At 55.9% G+C, this 21,237-nt stretch overlaps 1 protein-coding gene across 1 annotated transcript in view; it reads left to right on the forward strand.

The window, feature by feature from the left end:
- The window catches only part of LOC144246559 (uncharacterized), a 703,923-nt gene that overhangs the window by 391,468 nt on the left and 291,218 nt on the right, over window positions 1-21,237 (forward strand). Inside the window, exon 6 of the mRNA XM_077784469.1 lies at window positions 1,584-1,590. Within this exon, the coding sequence (XP_077640595.1) occupies window positions 1,584-1,590 (7 nt within the window). The remainder of the gene's footprint in view (window positions 1-1,583; window positions 1,591-21,237) is intronic.

Consider the following 21,237-nt stretch of genomic DNA (forward strand, 5'->3'; position numbering starts at 1 on the left):
AAGTCTCACTTTATTGTGACAGATTACACAGTTTATATATGTTCGTTAATTAGCTCATACATATTGCAAAAGCCGAGCTCATGATTGGTTGCTATGTGACTTGTACTATTATCTTAAAACTATCTTTGTGATTGATACTTGCCTGTCCAGCTGACCTTGCAGTTAGAACAGCTTAGCACTTCTTTGTTCTTCTCTATCTATTTTTACATACCAAGCAGTTTCAATATCCTGCTTTCTGCACACCATCTGTTCTTCAGGGTCATGCGAACTTTGCAGCAGTCATGTAGCCCTCTCTACTTGGATTAGTTTTACGGTATCATGTCCCCTGTTGTACAACCATTCTTCTGCCAAGCTCTCTTCAGTTATAGGCTGAGTTAAATACTGTTAAATGTTATTCCTCTGTTAAATTGCTAAGTTGTAGGTTATAAGTTAGGTTAAATACTGTTAAGCTCTTCTCTTTGCTAAACTGTGACTATCAAACTATCATTTAAGGTTTAGATGTAAGTTAAGTCCTGTTAAGTTGGAGCTCTGTTAAGCTTTTCGGCCATATTCCTTTTATCCTTGCTCTCACTGCCCTTTTGTCACACACATACACACACACACAGTTCTCAGTTCATTCCTGGTTTGATTGCCTGGATTTTGTTTGGTTTTGTTGTTGCTTTGTTTCCTTGCTGTGCCTAAAGTGAAAAGTCAGGAGCAGAGTGACTCTTGCCAAGGAACTTTGTGCTGCTGTCACTTTAATATTAAGCCCATCCCGGGATGGGCACTGGCATGAGGGGATGTGCAGTGCCAAGGGCAGGACCATGGGGCGGCCCCTGCCAGGCTGCTGAGCAGGGACAAGGAGGCACTGAGGCCCCAGGGCTGCAAGGGTCACTTGTCCCCTCGTGGCCTCAGGCCCAGGGCCAGCAGCCATGGCCAAAGGGCTGCACAGGTTGGCTCTGTCAGGGCCTTGCAGCTGCTGCACATCCCTGAGCCCTCTGCAGCCCAGGCTGTCCCACGGTGTCCCTGCCCTGCGCCTCTGTCCCTGCAGGCTGTCGTCACCCCCGGCTGCCCCACCTCGCTGGCCCTTCCTTTGCTGGCAGCTCTGCCTCCTGCTGCCCCTGCCTGGCCACACAAAGCCTTGGGCTGCTCCAGGCTCCTGCTGGGGACGTGCTGCACCACAGCCCTGCCCTGGGAGGGAAATTCCTTTCTCCTCCTGTGTCCAGTCTGGACTTCCCCAGCTGCATTTGTGGCATAATTTCTCTCCCTGCCTGATTCCCACTATGGAGAAAAGCTCCACCATTTCCACATCCACCCTTGAAGCCCTGCCAGGCCACTCGTGATCTGTCCTCAGTCTCTTCACAACTGAGCCCAGGCACATCAGCCTCCATACATGGGTTATGTTCTTGAGGCCTGCAAAACCCATCTCGGGAGATCTCTGGGCCCTGTCCAAGGTGTTTGCAAAGGAAAACATTCTGCTCATATCACCAGAGGCCAAGGCCAGGCAGAACTGTCTGTCCTGGCAGCTTTTGTCTGGGAGCAATCCTAGGATAGATGGAACTTTGGCGGCCACATTCCAGCTCCTGCCATGGCCCCTGGACAAGAGGGTCAGTTCTTTTCTGCAGGAAGGAAGGCACAGAGCCCCAGTGCTTCTGAGGCAACTGAGATGCGACCATCAGAGGCCAAGGCCAGCCAGAGCTGGCAGGTTTTTTTCTGACAGATACCCTTGCATACAGGAAATTTTTTAGGAGAAGTACCAATTTTGTCCATGGATGTCTGAAAAGAGGGACAGTTCTTTTCCATAGGAAGGAAAGCACAGAGCCCCAGTGGTTCATGGGCAGATGAGAAGCAGTCCTTGACATTCCAAGATCAACCAGACCTGTCAGGTGGCCCCTGGGAGGCCAAGCCTGCCAGACCTGTTCCCTGTTCCCCTCATTCCATGGAGCCCCACATTGTCCCAATGGTCCCTTGTTTCCAGAAGGCCCTGAGGTGTCACAATTCCCCCTTGGTGACACCAGGCCCTGAAGGGTCGGAATGGTCTCCATGGTTCCACAAGGCCCCACAGAGTCATGGTGGTCTCTGGGTTCCATGGAGCTCCGTGGTGTCACCATGGCCCCAAAGTCCCAATGGACTCCATGGTTCCACCAGGTCCTCACCGTGCCACCATGGTCTCCACAGGAAGGGAACAACCCACCCCAGTGCTGCAGGGGCAGATGAGCTACAGCCAACAGAGGCCAAGGGCAGCCAGATCAGATGGTGCTGGCAGATTTTGTCCTTGGATATAGGGAATTTTAGAGGTGGAATGCCAGTTTCAGACCTGGCTGCATGGAGGAGGACGGTTCTTTTCCATAGGAAGGCAAGGATGGAACATGGGTGTTTCAGGGGCAGATGAAAGGTGACCATCAGAGGCCAAGGGCAGCCAGACCTCTCTGATGTGGTATTTTTTTGTCTGAAAGCAACCCTTGGATATAGGGAATTTGGGAGGTGGAACCCAAATTTCGGCCATTTCTGCATTGTTAAGAAGGACAGTTCTTTTCCATAGGAAGGAAAGCACCGAGCCCCAGTGTTGCAGGGGCAGAAGCAGAGAGAGAAGGCTCCTGGGAGGCCGAGCCAGCCAGACCTGTTTGTCCTGGCAGCTTTGTCACTGAGAAATCCTTGGACCTAGGGAATTCTGGAGGAGGATTCCAAACTTTGGCCATGGGCATCTGGTCAAGATGGATGGTTTTTCCCATAGGAAAGAAAAGCGTGGAGCCCAGGTGTTTTGGAAGAAGATGAGAGGTGGTCACTATAGGCCAAGAGAGCCAGACCTGTCTCTCCTGGCACCTTTCATCTGGGGGAAATCCTTGGATATTCAGAATTTTGAAGGTGGAATCTCAGTTCTGGCCATGGGCACCTGGGCAGGAAGAAGAGTTCTTTTCATCAGAAAGGAAAGCACAAAGCCCCAGTGTTTCAAAGGCAGATAAGGATCAGCTCTTTGGAGACCAAGGCCAACCAGACTTGTCTCTCCTGGAAGCTTTCACCTGGGAGAAATCCCTGGATATAGGGAATCCTGGAGGCAGATTCCCAACTTTGGCCATGGGTGCCTGGATGTGAAAGGTGCTTTTTTCCCATAAGAAAGAAAAGCACAGTGTCCCAGTGTTTCACAGGCAGATGAGAGGTGGCCCCTGGGTGGCCAAGCCAGCCAGACCTGTCTGTCCTGGCAGGTTTCATCTGGGAACAATCTTTGCATAGAAGCAAACTAAGAAGAGGAATCCAGATTTTGGCCATGGGCACCTGGAAGAGAAGGACAGTTCTTTCCACAGGAAGGAGAGCACCGAGCCCCAGTGCTCCAGGGGCAGATGAGCAGCAGCCCTGGACATGCCAAGGTCAGCTGGACCTGTCAGGTGGCCCCCAGGTGGCCCAGCCAGCCAGGCCTTGATGCCTGGAGAGGCCACCTAGAGCAGAGGCTGGACAGTGTTACAGGAGTAAAGTGGGGATTTATTAAAAAGGCCTTCAAAGGATTCACCTGGGCAGTACAAGGGCCTAGCTGAGGGTACACCCAGGATGGATGCCAGGTCACACGTTTTCACAATTTTGTAAGATTTGTTTCATTTCCATATTGGGGTTAATTGTCCAATTACACCTTCAGATTATGCAGCCCCACCCTCCCAGTCTGCTCTCCTCAAATCGCTGTTGTTTTCACTTTTTGGGCCTGAAGCTGCAGCAGTGTCTTTGGTTCTCGAGCAGGAAAAGGATTGTTTTGTCTGACTACACTGTAAGAGAACTTGCTGACACTCTACATGAAGTTCAGAGTTACAGACTGATACAGCACAGAATTGGGAAAATATGGAAGCTAAAACTTAAGGCATCAGCCTGTCCCATGTTCCCTTGGTTCCATGGGGACCCACAGTGTCACAATGGCTCCTCCGTGACACTCTGGGCTGCACAGTGTCACCCTGGGCCCTTGGATCCATGGGAGCTTCGCAATGGTCCCCTCTGATTCCACGAGGTCCCCAAAGTGTCACAACTGACCCATGGCTCCATGAGGGTCCCCAGAGTCACCAGGGTGTCCTTGGACCTGCCTTGTCACATTTGACCCATGGCTCCATGAGGCTCCATGAGGTTCCCCAGTGTCACCGTGGTCTCTGTCAGAGGCTGGATGAGATCAATGTCCCCAGACACCTTGGGCTGAGCTGTCGATCAGTCACTCTGCTGGGACAGCGCTGACCCAGCTCTGAACACCTGAGATATCAGAAGTCCCAGCTGGGGGGAGGCCCACGAAGGCCCAGGGGCTTAAAACCAAGGAGCACAAGGTCAGCCACTGGTATGGACTCTGCCTTCTCCTGGGGTTTGTCTCTCACCCACACTGGAACCCCGGGAGCTGGGACCGACATGTGTGTCTTTCTGTGGCGCTTCTCTCTTCCTGTCTCTCTCTCTTTCCTCTCCTTCTAATGCTCTTTATATGGAACATTTGTGGGTACCTGAACAACTTCAGTGTTTAGGGCTTTCCAGGCTAAATGGGCTGAGTTAATGAAGTTACAGCTGTGAAAAATGATTTAAGTTGGATTGGATTGGTATTAAACGCTTTTCCAAAGTTCCTTGTTCTTTTGTACTTTGCCAGTAAAATTTTGGGGGTCCCGAATGGGCGCTGAGGGGCACTTGGGGGTCCCGGAGGGTCTGGGGGACACTGATGGGACAGATGGGGGCGGTACCGGGGTTCTGTGGAGCGCGGGGCATGACGGGCGTTGTAGTCCCGGCTTTAATGGGGCTCTATGGGGCCGCAGAGCATGACGGGAGTTGTAGGCAAAATAAAGGATGGCGCAGGCCCCAGGCCCCGCCCACAACACCATGATCCCTGACGCTGATTGGTGGGAGCCGTGATGGGCGGGAGCCTCGGCCAATGGGAGGCAGTGCGGGTGGGAACAGCCCATTCAACCCCTCCAGTCCCTCCCAGTACAGCCCAGTTCATCTCCAGTGCGGCCCAGTACAGCCCCAGTGCCCCTCCAGTCCATCCCAGCACAGCCCAGTACATCCCCAGTACAGCCCAGTACAGCCCCAGTGCCGGTCCAGTGCCTCCCAATACACCTGAGTTCATTCCCAGTCCCTCCCAGTCTCCCCAGTTCCATCCATATCCCGCTCCAGTGTCCCCCAGTCTTCCCCACAGCGTTCCTGCCCATTGCAGGGCAGCGGCGCAGACGGAATGTCCTGCGGCCCAAACCTCCTGCTCCTGCCACACAGCGCCAGCCTTCTCCCCTCCTCCTCCTCTCCCAGCACGGCACAAATTTCAGCTCGGAGGAGGCTTCCCCAGAGAGGGCTCCGGCTCCTGTCTCAGCCTGAGTGTCCCTGCAGATGAACAGGGCATCCTTCAGGCACTTCCACAAGCTCAGGGTTCCCATTTCATGGGGAATCTGGGATGAAAATGGCCTTTTTCAGAAAGACAAATGCAGAGGAGATGGATTAGAAATTATTTGGGAAAAGTGACCCTTCTTCCAGACAAAGTTCACCAAGTCATTGCCTGCATTTCTCCTTTTCAGGTTCTTACAGTCATCTCCTGAAAGGTCCAGATTGTTCTGGTGCTTTTCATGAACTGATTGAACTCTTGATATATATCAGTGCATGAGATGTGGAAGCTTCTAAAATGAACACAGAAACAAACTCCCTTTGTCAGCCCATTTTCATCTTCTACATCACTTTCAAGCTGTCCATAGGGGTGTTGGAATGATTATCACACAGCTCTCCATTTCTGGCTGCAGACTCTGGAGATTCTTTCTCTGTGTTCAGTCAGGCTTGCATTCCCTGACAATTCCTGGTAGCCCATCATGGCTTCTTAGGGCAGAACAATAACAGTGAAAATCTCACCAATGGCACAACTGCCCAGCCCACAAGGAAAAGAAAGAACAAATTGTAAAGTTCTTCAACTATTTGTCCCACTTTTCTGCAAGAGTCAAGCTGCACACACAGTGTGGAAAGGCAAGAAAAGCTGAAGTTGGTGGCACATCTTGTGACAGAAGCTGCTCAAAGCTTCCTCGTTCTCCAGCCAAGGTTCTTGGAAACAGCAAACAGGACTGTGGAAAAGATTCTGAGAAAACTGAAACAGCTTTTAAGAAATGAAATGAAAATGGAAAGAAACAATCCAAGATGTTTTTCTCTGTTTATTTTTAGGCTACCCTTTTCTATCTTTCACTACTTCTCCTTCTCATTAATCACAAATGGATCTCGCTTCTATGATCCACGACATGGCAAGTTTTAGACAGTGTAAAATACCATGAGCTACACAAAGTTTGCCTTCCCCTGTTTTGTTGGTTTTTTTTTGTTTTTTTTTTTTTTTTTTAAATTAGTGCTGGGGACTAAGTGCAGTTCTTGGGTCAGGTACAAATTCAGCATTGAGGGAATGTGCTCCAAGAGTGTTTGACCCTAAGCAGGGACAATGCACAGCAGTGACCGAGGGGATTCCTGTGCCCCTGGGCAGGACTCCAGGCTCTGGGTCTGGGCTGGACACGGCAAAGTTCCCGTGTTTGGACAGGCTCAGGGGCTGCCCCGGGGAGTGCGGGGCTGGGCGCAGGGGCGAGCGGGCAGCGGACACATGGACACGGGGACACACGGACACGGGGACACACGGACACGGGGACACACGGACATGGGGACACACGGACACGGGGACATACGGACACGGAGCTTCAGCTGCAGTGGCAGCAGCGGCAGCGAAAGCGGCGAAAGCGGCGAAAGCAGCGAAAGCATCTGGCACCGGGGCGAGCTGGTGATGAGCGGGGCCAGCGGCAGAAGCCGGGCCGTGCCGGGCGGGGCTGAGCCGGGGCCCGGCAGGGTGGGAGCTGCCAGGACGCCTGGAGGGAGAGCGGGCGTGGGGCCAGCGCAGGGCGCAGAGCATCCCGGGCTGGCCGAGGGGTTCTCGACCCCCGGCACGGCATCAGCCCCACTGACGGCATCGTGCTCCTCCCGCAGCCCCACGGCACCAGCGCAGCCCTGGAGATCGCGCTGCTGGACAAGGTCTCCTCTGGCTGTGCTGGTGTCATTCAGCTCCAGGAGTGGCCTCAGCTCCCCGACAGCTTTGTGCTGGTGCTGGAGCATCCGGAGCGGTGCCAGGACCTGTCGGGTTTCCTGGCGGAGCGGGGGTTCCTGCCGGAGGAGGAGGCGCGGGGGCTGCTCCTCCAGGTGCTGGAGGCTGTGCAGCACTGCCCCAGCTGCGGGGTCCTGCACAGGGACATCAAACCAGGGAACATCCTGCTCGACCTGGCCACCGGGCAGCTGACACTGATCGACTTTGGCTGTGGCACTTTCCTCCAAGACACAGCCTACACCCAGTTTGCAGGTGAGCCCTGCCAGGGGATGCTCCTGGGCATCTCATGGCCCAGCCGAGGTCCAGCACCGGGGCTTCCCCTATTGCAGCCAGGATGGAGTTAATGCTGGAGCCAGGTTGATTTGGGTGGGGGTGTGAGGGGGTCCATCTCCCATCCCTGCTGACAGCCTTCAGCACCCACTGTGCCCTGGGCTGGGGCTGGAGCTGGGGCAGCCAGCCCGACAAACACCCCCATGGGGGTAGCAGAGAGGGGGTTCTGACCCCATGCCCCAGACAGTTTGGTGTGCAGGTGAGGAAGGGCTTAGACTAATGTGCTCCCCTTGTTTGCCTTGGCTTATTAACATTTTGTGGGGCCATGCAAGCAGGGAGAAGAGGGGGTTTTCTACACTACTGGGTGAGTTTTTCTTTTGTGTGTCATGGTTGGGCTTTCCCAGGGCTTCTGCTGCCCTCTTCCAGCACCAGTGGCTTCTTTTCCAGCCCCGAGTCTGTACACAAGCCCCAGGCGCTGGCGAGAGGACAGCGGTCACACCGTGTGCCACTGGGGCAGCCCCCGCATGCCCAGGGGTGCTGGGGCCAGGCTCTGGGAGCAGCAGCATCCCCCTGATGAACTGTGTCTGTGTTCCACAGGAACCCTGTCCTGCAGCCCACCAGAGGGGATCCACCAGCAATGCTACCACAGCGAGGCAGCGACGATCTGGTCCCTGGGCCTCCTGCTGCACCACCTGGTCATGGGGAAGCACCCGTTCAGGAGGGGCCAGGAGATATCTGGGGACAGATCTTGTTCCCAGGACAGCTCTCTCAATGTGGAGTCTCATCTGTGGGCACAGGGGGAATACCAGTGCTGGGAGACAGCAGCAGCTCATGGGCATGCTGCTCTGGCAGCTGCTGAGGAGGTGGCACATGTCCTGCTCTCCTGCTCTCCTCCAAACAGAGAATCCATGGGGAAGTTTAGGCCCAGATCTGGGCACACCCAGCATGGCCTGGGCACAGGAACAGGGGGCAACTTCTCCAGCTGACTGGTGATTGCTGGTTTCTCTCCCCAGAGTGCCAGGATGTCATTAAGAGGTGTTTGTCCATGCAGCCCTTGAACAGGCCATCCTTAGAAGAGCTTTTCCGTGATCCTTGGGTGAAGGGAGTTCCTCTGCCCTAGAAGATGGGAGAGATCCACATGCACAGTTGGATCCAGGGGCCTGGCAGGTAACAGCTGCACACATCGCTTGGCACTCAGTGGCAAAGCCAACCAGACAGGATTTGTCCTGCCTGTAGCTCTGAGCAGGGATCAACAGAAGGGAACACGCAGCTCTTGGGCTGGAGCTGAGCTGGAGACCTGCTGTGGCAAGCACTGGGGGCCACCATCACCCTGGTTTTGCTTGCCATGGTTCATGGATGGCTGGGGCCCTGGGCAGAGCCCTGACAGCCTGGTCTGGCCAAGGGAAGAAGGAGCCCCTGGAAAAGCTGTCCCAGGTGGGGCTGCTGCTGCTGGGGACAGCGAGGACAACACCAAGGATGACAACCTCTTGCTCCACCTGACCACCGGCAGGCTGAAGATGGTGGACTTTGATTCTTACATCTCATTCAAAGCCAGGTTCCACAGGGAGTTTGCAGATGAGTCCACACGCAGGGGGATGCTCCCAGATTTGGGCATTGCGCAGCCTGGCCGGGAACCAAAGGTTCCCCCTTTGCTGGGGCGGATGCAGCTGATCCTTCAGTCGGCTGCCAGGCTACTTCTGGCAGGGCCGGGGGCATGGGCTGGGGTGGGTACGAAATGGGAGTGGGCTCCTGGCCCTGCCAACAGCCCCCAGCACCCACCTTGCCCCGGGCTGGGGCTGGGCTGGGGCAGCCAGCCTGACACAAACAAACCCCCATGGTGGGAGCAGAGGTGGGACTCCAGACTCTGTGCAGGGGCTGCTTTGCTTTGCAGACAAGGAAGGGCTTGGGCTGCTCCACTGCCCTTGTTTGCTTTGGGATCACCATGGGGGCAGTGCAGGGGAAGGGAGAAAGCCTGGGATTCCCTCACCCATGGTGGGTTTTTCCCTGGCATGCAGGGGTTGGGCCTTCCTTAAGGCCCTGACAGAGATAAGATTTTTGACCTTTTTTCTTGTTCCTCTTTTTCTCTGTAACCTATTTTCAATAATTTGATGTTTGTCTTTCTAGAGGAAACTTTTCAGGTGGAGTCCCGTCTGGATCAGGACATGCTTGGGAGCAGCTGTGGCGTGGATTAGCTGTGCCCTTGGAGAAGGATGAGGGCATTGTTTGGGAGCAGCTTTTCTTCCAGCGGGGGATGGCGTGAGGTGGGTCCTGTCTGCTGGGGATGGTGGGATCAGAGCTCTGGGGAGATGGCAGCGAGCACAGGAGCATCCTGCTCTGGGCAGCTGCTGAGGGCTGGAGGTGCTGTGGCTGGCTGCAGGCTGGGCACATGTCCTGCCCTCCTGCTCTGCTCCCAAAGGCAGCAGTGATGGGCAGCTCTGGGCACAGCTCTGGCACGGCCAGCATGGCCTGGGCACCGCGGGTGGCTGGGACAAGGGGACAGGAGCCTTCAGCTGACAGGGCTTTCTGGTTTCTCTCCTTGCAGCCGGGCTCTGAGGGTGCTGAGGCTGCTCTGGGCTCTGCCAGGGCCCTGCTGGAGCTCAGCACCGGGCTGCAATCAGCCAAAGGAGAAATGGGGTGACCTGCAGCACAGACTGGCTTGAGTATTTCAGCAACACAGCTCAAGTTTGCAGAGTGTACACCTCCAAGGGAAAACATGCCACCATCCAAAAAATAAACTTGTTCAATAACTTCTGAAACTGAATCAATCTGGGATGACCCCAAATGAATTTTGCAGCTTGCTCAAACAGCAGCTCAGCCCTTCTCTGAACTGTTCTCTCCCTCACCTGCCTGTTACTTCCCAATTGCTCCCTCTTTTCCCCCAGTGAGTTCCCAGCCCATTCCTGTCTCCATCACACGGTTGCGTTCCTTGTTGCCCCTCACCATGAGGAAGGCTGAGCCCCAGGCTTAGGGACTCATCTTGTCACTGGCTGAGGAGCAGCAATGTCTCAAGAGGTCTGGTGGGATTTTAGTGTCATTCAGAGCTGCTCTCCAGCCCCCAGCTCTCCTCACTGCTGAGTTCCCACTCCCTTTTCTTCGTCCTTGCAGCAGGATGAGATCTGTAAATCCCCTGGAGCCTCCCCACTCTTTCCAGCCCACGCACCCACCTCAGTTAGGCTGAAGCTGCAGCTTCTCTGTCCCCTCTGGCACACCAGTGCAGTCCCCTGTGCAGGGAGCCCCAGCCCCAGAGCACAGCACTCAGCAGTGCAGTCGGGGCTGGAGCAGCTGCCCTGCAGCCCTGCCTTGGCTCTTTGTGGCAGGGAATGCTCCCTGTTTGCAGCTGTCCCTGCAGGATGGCCCCAGGGCAGAGCCCAGCCGGGCTCCCACTGCAGCCCCTGAAGCTTGGGGCAGACAGTGGTCCCAGAGCTGAGGTTCATGGGGAGCTCCCGGAGCTGTGCCTCGCACTCTGTTGCCGTGTGTCACCGTGCAGGCTGGCTTGTACGGGGTGAATGTACCAGCCCTGGTTTGACTGACAGGGGCCGGGCCCATCACATCTCTCCCAGGGCTGCAGGCATTCCCCAGGCCAGAATCTGAAGGGGCACAGAGATCAGACCAGTGAAATCATCCAGACCGGGTTTTCAAAGGCCCTTTAGAAGGAAGGGCTTGAGAATAAACTGTGCTCTGTTTGCCACACGAACATCGGGGTGAGTGGTCTCTTTGGCTCAAACCCACTTTCCTCCCCGAGCCAACGTTACCCACTCCCTCACACATCCCCCCCGTGCCTTCCTGCTGCCTTGTCCTGTCAGGGCTTCCAGAGCCCCTCATCCCTTTGTGGCCCCGTCCCCTCAGGGTCTCCCCAGCCCGGCCAACCTGCCCGGCAGCAGCACCGCAGCCCCTCAGGAGCTCCAGAGGAGCCCCACCAAGAGGCACCTGGAAGCCCTCAGCAATCCAGCCAGGAACACACGGGCAGGAGGACACGGATGGTGCTTCCTGCCTGGGACAGGGCTTGTGGCCATCTCCAGGCACCGCTCTCACAGAGATCCCCACAGCTCCAGCCCCTGCCCATCTGCACTGTGGGCAGCACAGAGGCTTCAGCAGAACCACCAAAGGCCAAGGGGCTTCTGGCCATTTTCCCTGCAACCCTGCAAGCCTGGGCAGCTTGCTGAGCCCAGGAACCCTTTTCTCCCTCTTCCCCTAGGCCCTGCAGAGCCTGAGCAGCCAAAGAAAGATCCTGGGAGTCTGTCTATAGCAACACATCCTATATTAACATGCTAAAGAAAAACAAAAAGAAAGAAAAGAACAATCTTAACGAAACAAAACATTCCTGCTGGCTCGGCTGGCCCCAGCAGACAGAGCCTCTGGAATCAGCTCTGTGCAGAGCTCCAGCAGCGCAGCCAGCCGAGCCCCGACAGACGAGGCCGTCTCCCCCATGCCCTGCAGAGCCGATCACGCAGGTTGTCAAAGGTGGAATATGGAGCTCTCTCTGCTTCCTGGACGATGTACAGTTTTTGAACTGCCAGGCTTGTGACGTCGACACTGATGTCATTTTCCAAGCCTTCAAGGGCTGAAAGAGAGAGGAACAGAGCCATGGTCAGTTCCCACATCTGAGGGGACCCGAGGGGACTCTGTGCCAGGGCCATCCCAGCTGGCTCTGGCCATGGCCAGAGGGAGCAGGGACCAGCTGGATCACCCCGAAGCTGCTGGCCACGAATCCCCCAGGTGCCCTGAAAGCTCTGTGTGCTCTGCCCACGCCGGCCCTGGTCCGCACAGGGAGCAGAGCCCTCCGCAGCCGGGGCAGGGCTCGCAGCTCCCCCGGCAGCCCCCGCTGGCAGCCCGCTGCCCTCACTCACCCTCAGAGAGGAGCTGGAGCTCTTCCTTCCTCCCCCTCAGGTGCCGCCCGGCCGTCCCTGGGAACACAGAGCCTGTCAGGCCCAGGGCACAGCTCCCTGCCAGCGGCGCCGCCAGCCCTGTGCCCACACGCCCTCCTGGCTCACCCATGAACCTGACGGCCGCCTCTCGCAGGGGCTCCTGTGGGCTCTGCAGGTAGGGCAGGGCCCGGCGCAGGTGCTCGGCCACGCTGCTGCTGTCCTCTGCCAGCTGGAGAGAGCGGCAGGAGGGAAGGGTTGGCCCCGCAGCCCCCCGGGCCGGGGCTCCATGGGCACCCGGCTGGGGCCGCAGGAGCCTGGAGCAGAGCCCGCGCGGCCTCGGGCTGCAGCAGCGGGCAGGGGCACAGCTGCCAGCCCGCACACCGAGCACCGCGCTCAGGGGCTGCTCCAGGCTGGGGCTGCGGCTTCCCGGCCCTCCTTACCAGGCACTCGGGGAACTGCCACAGCTTCTGGTTCTTCACCAGCTGTACAAGATCCCTCCCCCTGAGGAACTCGGCCGCACAAAGCAGTGTTTCCTGAGAAGCCTGGAGAGCAGCAGAGAGGCGGAGATGGCCCCACAGCCCAGGGCGCAGGACCCCGTCCCTGTGCCAAGGCCAGCAGGAGCTGCAGCCTGCGAGGCGCCAGGGCAGGGCCAGCCCAGCCCCTGCCAGGGGCCAGCGGCAGCTGCCGAGTCCTCACCTCTGCCACTCGCTGGTTCTCATCGTGGCAGTGGAAGAAGAGTGGCACCAGGCTCTGGCGCACATGTGCCTTCAGGACCTTTTTTTCCTGTTCTGGAAAAACATCCAGCATCTCCCTGAAGATAAACATGGAGCACAATTGCACCTCGCTGTCCTCCTGTATGGATGGGAGGAAGAAAGGCCTCAGCGTCAGCTGCTTCAGGCCCACCTGGGCACAGCCCATGAGTGCACAGGGCACAAAGTGTGCGGGCAGCACCCGCTGGCCGTGGCTGGAGGCGCAGAGCCTTACGTTGTCAAAGAGTGGCAGGAGCGCCTCAGCCAGCTGCAGGGCGAGGGTGCTGGTTACTGGTGCACCATTGCACAGGAACAAACCCCTGAGGAGAACCGTGGTCATCCTGAGCATGACGCTGTCATCTTCCTTCAGGAGCTCCACGAGCCTTTCATGCAGGCTCCACATCCTTATGGCCATCTACTTGTGGAACACAAGTGTGTGAAACACCATCCTGCTGCCACAGGGCCCAGGGGCCACAGGCCTGTGCCAAAGCCCTGGGGCAGCTGCAGCAGGAGGCAGGAGAGCTGGCAGCAGCTGCCCCAGTGCCCCAAGGCCAGCCAAGCCCCAGGGACTGCCTTCCCCAGCCCCACGCTGGCAGCACGGCTTCAGCCCCTGCGCTCTTCTCACCGAGACACTGGTGGTGCCGAGCGCCACGAGGCCTCGGAGTGCCAAGCGACGCCTCCCCCTGCACTCGCCCTGCAGGTGCTTGGACAGGAACTGCAGGACGCTGTCCCGGCACTCACTCAAGTTCAGGTGCTCCAGGATCTGAAAGGCACAGGCCGGTGACGGGGGAGCGGCCGGCGGGAGCCCAGAACTGCCCAGGGCCGGGCCCAGGCAGCAGCACAGGGCGCGGGCTCCGTCCCAGGCACTGCGGCCAAGAGAGGGCAGAGAGCCGGGAGGCAGCTCAGCGAGGCAGCGCCGGCCTTCAGGCTCACCTCCACAAGGAACGCCAGGGCGGCCAAATCCCGGCACGGCGTGTCCTTGCTGAGCAGCCCGAGCAGGTGGAATGCAATCCTGGAACACGCGGCTTCGGATGCGCGGTGCATTTCTCTGACAGGAGGAAACACGAGTCAAAGCCCTCAGCCAGCGGGGGCAAACCTCTCCCAGGACTGCCTCACAGAGGTCTGGCCTTTCTCCACCACCCTGCAAGGGCAGCTGAGCCCTCTGGGAGGTTGCTGCTCTTGGGCACACTCCTCTCCCAGCCTTTTGCAGCCTCCTTGGCCGTCCCTTGGGGACAAGGCCTTCTGGCCCACGGCCACGGGGACTGTGTGGGGCACCTCGGGCACAGGGCACACATGCCGGGGACAGCTGGGGAGCAGGGGGTCTCACCTGGCCAGCACGCCCACAGCACAGTGGTGGGTGTCAGCACAGAGCAGTGTGTCCCATCCACGCTTGTCTTCCATGGCCACCACCACATCCTCATAGTGCAGTCGGCAGAGCAGGGCCTTGAGGGTCTGCTCTGCAAAGCTGTGCACAGAGCAAAGCTGAGGTTACACTGGGAGCACTGGCCCCTGCCCTGGGCACATGGCAGGGACAGGAGGACTGGCATGGAGCACCTGCTGGGGCTGGTGGCAAGACCGTGTTGCTGCTGGCATCCCTTCCAGAAGGTATCGACCTCCTCTGGCACATCCAGAGTGCTGAAGAGCACTTGGAAGAGCAGATGCACAAAAAGGCCGGGGAAATGCACGGTGACTACATGTGGCACACAGGGCAGCTGGAGGATCTTCCACATCACCACGGTTGCCTGCAAAGGACAGAGCAGCCCGAGACAGCGCTCAGTGCCGAGGTGTCCGTGTGGCAGGGCCCGAGCACGGGAGGGAGAGGCCCGGAGAGACGCAGGGGGAGCACCGGGCCTGGTGGCCCTGGAGCTGCCCCGAGGCCAGGTTTCAGCCCAGCGCCTGAGGCAGGGAGACGCCGTGGGGGAGGGAGGATGGAGAGCTGCTGGAGAGGTGGCCTTGGGGCCAGCAAAGGCAGAAACTCACAGCCAGGGCAAGGACAGCCGTGTGGTCCCCATCGGAGGTGCACGTGCTGTGCTCTGGCCAGCTCCCCAGCACATGCAGGAGTACGAGCATGGCCGGCTCTGCAGTCCTCAGCGAGCACATGATGTTCTTCCACATGGCCAGAGCAGCTCTGTGGGGTCAGAGCTCTGTCTCAGAGGAGTCTGGGACACAGCAGCGTGGCCTGGGCGGCAGCGGGGAGCTGAGCTGCTCTGCCAGCCCTGCCTCTGCCCACTGCCCCTCACTGGCAGCACGCAGGCAGCCCAGCCCTGTGGGCACTGGCCCCTGAGGGGCAGGGGGAAAGCATGGCAGCACGCTGGGGGGCTGGCAGGGGCCAGGGCTGGCAAAGGGAGCAGCCAGAGGGCCCTGGAATTCTCTGTGTCAGACACCTGGGACAGGCTGTGCAGGGGGAAGGGCTGCTGAGCCCTGAGCCCTCTGGGCAGGTGGGCCCCATACCTGTCACACAATGGGGCCACACGCAGGAGAGCCATCACCACGTCAGAGGGCTGTGCCTCTGTCAGATCCAGTAGGGGCCTGTACAGATTGTATTCAGGAAACTCATTGGCCACGAGCCACTGGTGGATGTACCTCACCATGGCGGGCACCTGGAGAAGGAAGGGGAGACTTGGAAAGCTGCTGGAGGAAGGAATGTGCCCAGCTGCCTCAGAGAAGTGCTTCCCTTGCCACCACACTGCCATGGCCTCAAATCTCCCAGGGAGCAGCAGGTGTGGCTTGGGAGGCCAAGCAATTGCTGGGAGAAGAATAGCCAGGCCACAGGCTGCTTACTTGCTTTGGGCTGGAAGGACCCTCCTCCACAAGCATATCCAGCAGGGCAGCACTGGTCTTGGTTTTGAAGATGGGAGAGTACGCTCTGAGCATGGTGCCCATGGCGCTGCTCTCTTCCTCCCGAATCCTCTTCATGAATTTGCAAACCATCTGCAGCAGAAGGGCAAGAAGCCCGGGATGCTGCATGGAGTGCTCCGAGCATAGTGCTGGGCTGAGCAGTGCCAGCAGGCCCAGCCCAGGTGGGGATGGCTGCAGGTACCTGCGCTGTTCTGCAGAAGCGGCCACGGGTGCGTTCCTGCTCTCGTGTGCGCTGCACGGCTGCACCTGGCAAAGAGCAAGTGCAGCCCGAGCTGAGAGGCTGCGGGAGAGGCCGGAGAACACAGCCCAGCCCTGCGCTGCCCAGGCAGGGACAGCCCCGCGACGGCCCAGGGCACGGAGCACGGCTGTGGGTGTCTGCCCGGCCCCTATTCCATCCTGTCCATGGGCATGGCCCCAGGGGATGGGATGGGATGGGATGGGATGGGATGGGATGGGATGGCATGGCATGGCATGGCATGGCATGGCATGGCATGGCATGGCATGGCATGGCATGGCATGGCATGGCATGTCATGGCATGGGGCCAAGCTGGCTGCAGGTACCAGCCCTGTGGCCCAGCTCTGCCACTCACCCTTCTGCCGTGGCTGGAACTGCTCCAGCTCTTCAGGCTGCTGTGCTGGGGCAGATCCAGGGCCTTCTTTCTCCTCCTTCCCCCGGGCCAGCTTGGGCACGCTCGCAGGTCTGTGCTCTACGACACTGCCTGGATTCATGGCTGCTTGCAGAAGGTGAAAAGGAAAAGGTCCGAGTCAGCAAGTGCTGCAGTCGTGCCTTGAGGGCAACTGCAAGAGTGAAGTCTTGGCAAGGCTACAGGACAGCAAGTCCTGCACTCTGGTCCTGGGGGCTCCAGCCACAAGGAAAGGAGACTCCTGTCAAGGGCAGTGAAAAGCAAATGCCACAGTCTGCCCTCGAGGGCAGCTGCAGAAGAGATGCCTCGGGAAGGCCAGGGGTCACCAAGTGCTCTGGTCTGGCCACGAGCTCACCTGCAGGAGTAATACCTTGGGAAAGCTCTGGGTCAGCAAGGAACGAGTGGCTGTGCGAGGGCTCCTCACAGCACCGCTCTCTCGCGTCCTCTCTCGTCGTGTGCACCGAGCACTGTGGAGTGTAACTGTAACTTGTAACTGCCAACACCTCTGCCAGAGCGTGTCACCAAGGGCCCTTGGAATCCCTGCCCCATTCCATTCCATGGTGACCATGCTGCACTGTGTCACCAAGGGCTCTTGGATCCCCAGTCCCGTTCCATTCCACGGTGACCATGCTGCACCGTGTCACCAAGGGCCCTTGCACGCCCCTCCACCTGCCCTGGGGCCACCCCCAGCCCCCCAGAGTGGCCCAGGGTGGAAGGAATGCCTTGCCCCAGGTGTGTCAGACAGCCCAACAGGATCTTTAGGAAGGGCTCAGCCCATCAGCAAATGCTGCCCTGCTCTGCGGACTCAGAGCAGCAGGAGCCCCCGAAGCTGCCGACGCAGCCGCGGCGGGAAGGGCACGGGGCCTCCACAGAAGCTGGCACGGCCTCCTCGGGACACGTCCCACATGGTGGCCATCCTGAGTACGGCCGTGGGACACAGACCGGGAACGTGTGGGCCAGGGCAGGAATGCTGCTCTGAGCCCTGGAGCCTGGGCAGCGCTGACAGCAGCAGGTGAGGCACAGTCCCCGCCCAAGCAGAGTTCCCCCGAGCCCTGGCAGCACCGGTGCCCGTCTCCTGCCCAGAAACCTGTGCCCCAAAAGGGCTTCTCTGCCAGAGGGCAGCCAAAGCTGGTGTGCACTGGGGGCTGTGCTCCGTCCTACAGGGGCTGTTGGGAGCAGCACCTGGAGCAACTGGTGGCAGCACTTGGTGCTTGTCAGATGTTGTTGCTCCTTCCCGGAATGATTTTTTCATGGAAGGGATTAGCAGCAGCACAGAAACACCAACAGCTACTGAACTTCACAGGACAAAGAGACTCCACCAAAACACTGCCATGTTTCCTTGTGCTTCTGCGTCTTTCTTGCACTCTGAAAGAAAAAGAATTGGCCCAAGCCCTGCTATTCAAATCTCCAGCTGCTGTGTGTCTTCCTGTGGCAGCTCACTGCAAACAAAACTGGCTGCCTGCTCAGCTGGGCAATGGACAGCCACAAACAGGGAGGGCCCTGGTGAACATCTCTTTGGTCTCGTGGGGCAGCGAGGGCACAGGAGACAGACTGCTCCTCCTGAGTTCATGGGGCAACAGAGAGATTTTATTTCCCAAGGCCCCCCATTATGTAGCATATTGCAGTGCGGAGGATCAAAAATGGGACATCATGCCATGATCAATATAATCAAAGGAAGCCAATTTTATTGTACAGAAGCCTGTATTTATAATAAGTTCTGCTGTCCATGCTCCTCTAGCTAATACATAATTGGTTAATCCTAACTGTCCCCGTGTCTAAAATTAAATGCTGATTGGATCACCTGATTCTTCAGGCATCCTGCTTTGGTCTGGCCCTGAGTTCTCTTTTGCATTTCTCAAATTTTGCTGACAACTTTGCTGACTCTTGCTTCCTGTTCTTCTTTTCCTGTCTTCAAGGATTCCCTGACCCCGTTTTTTGAACTGATTACTTGGTTACCAGAAGGCTGGATTGTGCATCTGCTGATTGTGTCCACTGTCCTGCAAAAAATCCTCAACAATTCCCCCTTCTTGTTTCTGCACAAGCCAGACTGAATTAATAGCATCATCAGTTATCTTTCACACACAGTGTAATAAGCAAGGAATAATAACAAAATTGCTACAAGAATTCAGAGTAGCATAACGCCAAAGCGTACTAAGTCCTTAAGCCAGCCCATTATGCCCCAAGGTTTTAGCCATTTGTCAAAAGTGTTCTCAACAACTGTGAGCGTTTTCATATTCTGCTTAAGCTGTGAAAGTTTCTTGTGAATGGATTCAGAGTGATCAGAGAAATTCACACAACACATTCCTTCAAAATCCTCACACCCATGTCCTTGTGCCAGCAATTAAAAAATCTGTGGCAGCTCTATCTTGTAACACAGCGTGGCATATGCCACCTACATCAGTGGCGAGTTCATTCAGTAGTGGATACGTAATGCTAATTTGTTTTTCCTGCTCAATATGCTAATCGTTTCAATTGTGTAAGGACCTGACGGAAGGCTACTCCTGGTGTAAAATTTGAGGCTAGGATAACTGATGCATGTGACCCACATGTTAGTTTGATGATCAGTGTTATATAATCCCTGTGTTTCCCTGATCATTGCACTGATTATCATTGTTATTACCTGCCAGACTATTGCCGTTATTGCTGTCATTGTTGATTGCACCCACACCTTGCCCAATAGTCTTTGGTCTCGTCCCACTGATTGTCAGGAACATGCTGTCATTGTGGTATTGCTATCCTTTCTCCACACTCAGTAATCTGATACTGCAATAAAATCTGATTTGCTATGGCTTGTCTGGCCAAGTGAAATTGAATACAAAGACGGCCTCTTTGATCCTGTGTTTCTATCAAAGATAAATCTTGTCTAAAATTCCACTGTTGTAAAAATGCTCCCTCCAAAGGGACAGGAGGAGGCTGTCTTTGATGATTAGGCCCTAAAAATATGGAAAGTGCATTTTCTGGGGTAAGTGTGTTAAGTATGTTAAAGCATCTATTGCATGCTAAGTTAGTGGACCTAAATCTCTGCTTTTTCTTTTAAGCCAAGATTAGATTGTTTTCTTGGCAAATTTGCCGCCAAGATTTCGAATGACATTTTACACAGTGAACCTGAAGCCATGGCTTATATGCATAGCTGTGCACAGGGCAAGCATTTTCAATCTGATTTACAATCTGTGATGGGAGTGGTGGTAAAGCATCAGTACCAGTTACAGTTACTTTAGGTCCAGGTGTCCATCCTGCTCCTGCAATTTCCAGCAGCCGTGGGAAAAATTCCGAGCGTTGATCAGCCGTCAGGTGTTGGAGGAGTGGATCCGGATGTATCCGGATTCAGTGTGATTGCCAACGTTCTGCCTCTGGGGATAGCATGGACTGATGTCTGTGTTTTCAAGTAGGGCTTTACCCACTTAGCTGGCACCCAGCTGTTCTGGTTTGAAAGGAAAACCAGCGAGAGACTCCAGGTCAGAAATACAATTTATTGGGAAAAGGGAAAAGAAACAAAACCATACAATAATATAAAAGAAAACCTACTCACAGAGTCAGAATAAAACCTGGCAACCCTTTGGCCAGGGTGTTGGTAGCAGCCCAAATTAGAGTGGCTGCAGTCCTCCTGGAGTGGCAGATGTGGTTCTGTTGGAGCAGTGGTCCTGTAGAAAAGGTGTAGTTGGTCCAGTGGAAAACCCCAGCTGTGTCCTCTTGGAAACCTCTGGGAAGGCTGCTCCTTTGTCTAGAAATCCCAGGATATATCTAGGTGGGAATGCTTAGCTTCTTCCACCGGGCAGAGTATCTCACAATGGGCTGGTGCCATTCTGAGTCACGGGGTGTGTCCTTGATCCCCTGTTAAACAGAAATGGCTCTGGAGGGAGTTATCTCTGAGCCCTGTGGGAGACATTGATGGGCCCATTCACAGGAGATAAGGAAAATTGCCCAGAGGGCAACTGCTACACAGATGGCAATAGAAAACATCTGGCCTCTCAATCTCAGACAACAAACAAACTGTAGGTTTACTGATAAATGAAATTGGATATTTGAAGATGAAAGAAACAATGGGGAAAAAACATAGATTCCATGAAAATTAAAATCTAAAAGTGAGTGTCATACATTAGAGGGGAATCTGGTATCAGGCATATCAGGAAGTCTGTACCGCTTAAGTACCTCATCCAGTGTGGAAAGACAGAAGGGAAATTAGGATAAAAAGGAGCCTGCGTCCTCCAAAAATTGGAAAGACTTCAAGGGAATGCCCCATGGCCTCTCCCTTTATTTGAATAAAATAAAAGGACTCCTCTGTCTCTGTTGAGGACATAAACCTGTGGCAGCAGCTCTCTGGCCACAGAGAGAAACAACTTTCCCAGGCATTGTCCTGGGGGCAGGCTGTGAGAATATCAGAGAAAAGAATTGTTATAAATTGTGACATGGCAATTTGAAGTGTCTTAATTCAATAAAGCAATTTTATTTAAAATTAGCAAGCGAGTAAGGCAGGCAAAATCCAGCGCTGGGCGGCCGGGGAGTCTCCTGCTCCACCAACGGCGCGCAAAAATGTTCTGTCCCAACCTTCCTTTTATCCCCCCCCTTCTCCTTGCAGGAGTGACTCTCCAGATGTAGTCTGAGTCTGGTCGTTGTGATAGCTTCTAAGTCTCTTCTTTTGAGATACAGCAAGCAGACCAGATATACACACCCAGGACTCTAATCTCAACCTCCTTATCACCTTGTAAGCAAATAAGCATTTCAAAGACACACTAGTACATTCTTATGCAAACCAAGGTAAGCGAGTATATCACAGTGAACAAATTATTTTCCACTTATCTTAAGAATGAGAAACAATT

Source organism: Lonchura striata, chromosome 6, assembly GCF_046129695.1.
Source record: "Lonchura striata isolate bLonStr1 chromosome 6, bLonStr1.mat, whole genome shotgun sequence".
Lineage (NCBI taxonomy): Eukaryota > Metazoa > Chordata > Aves > Passeriformes > Estrildidae > Lonchura > Lonchura striata.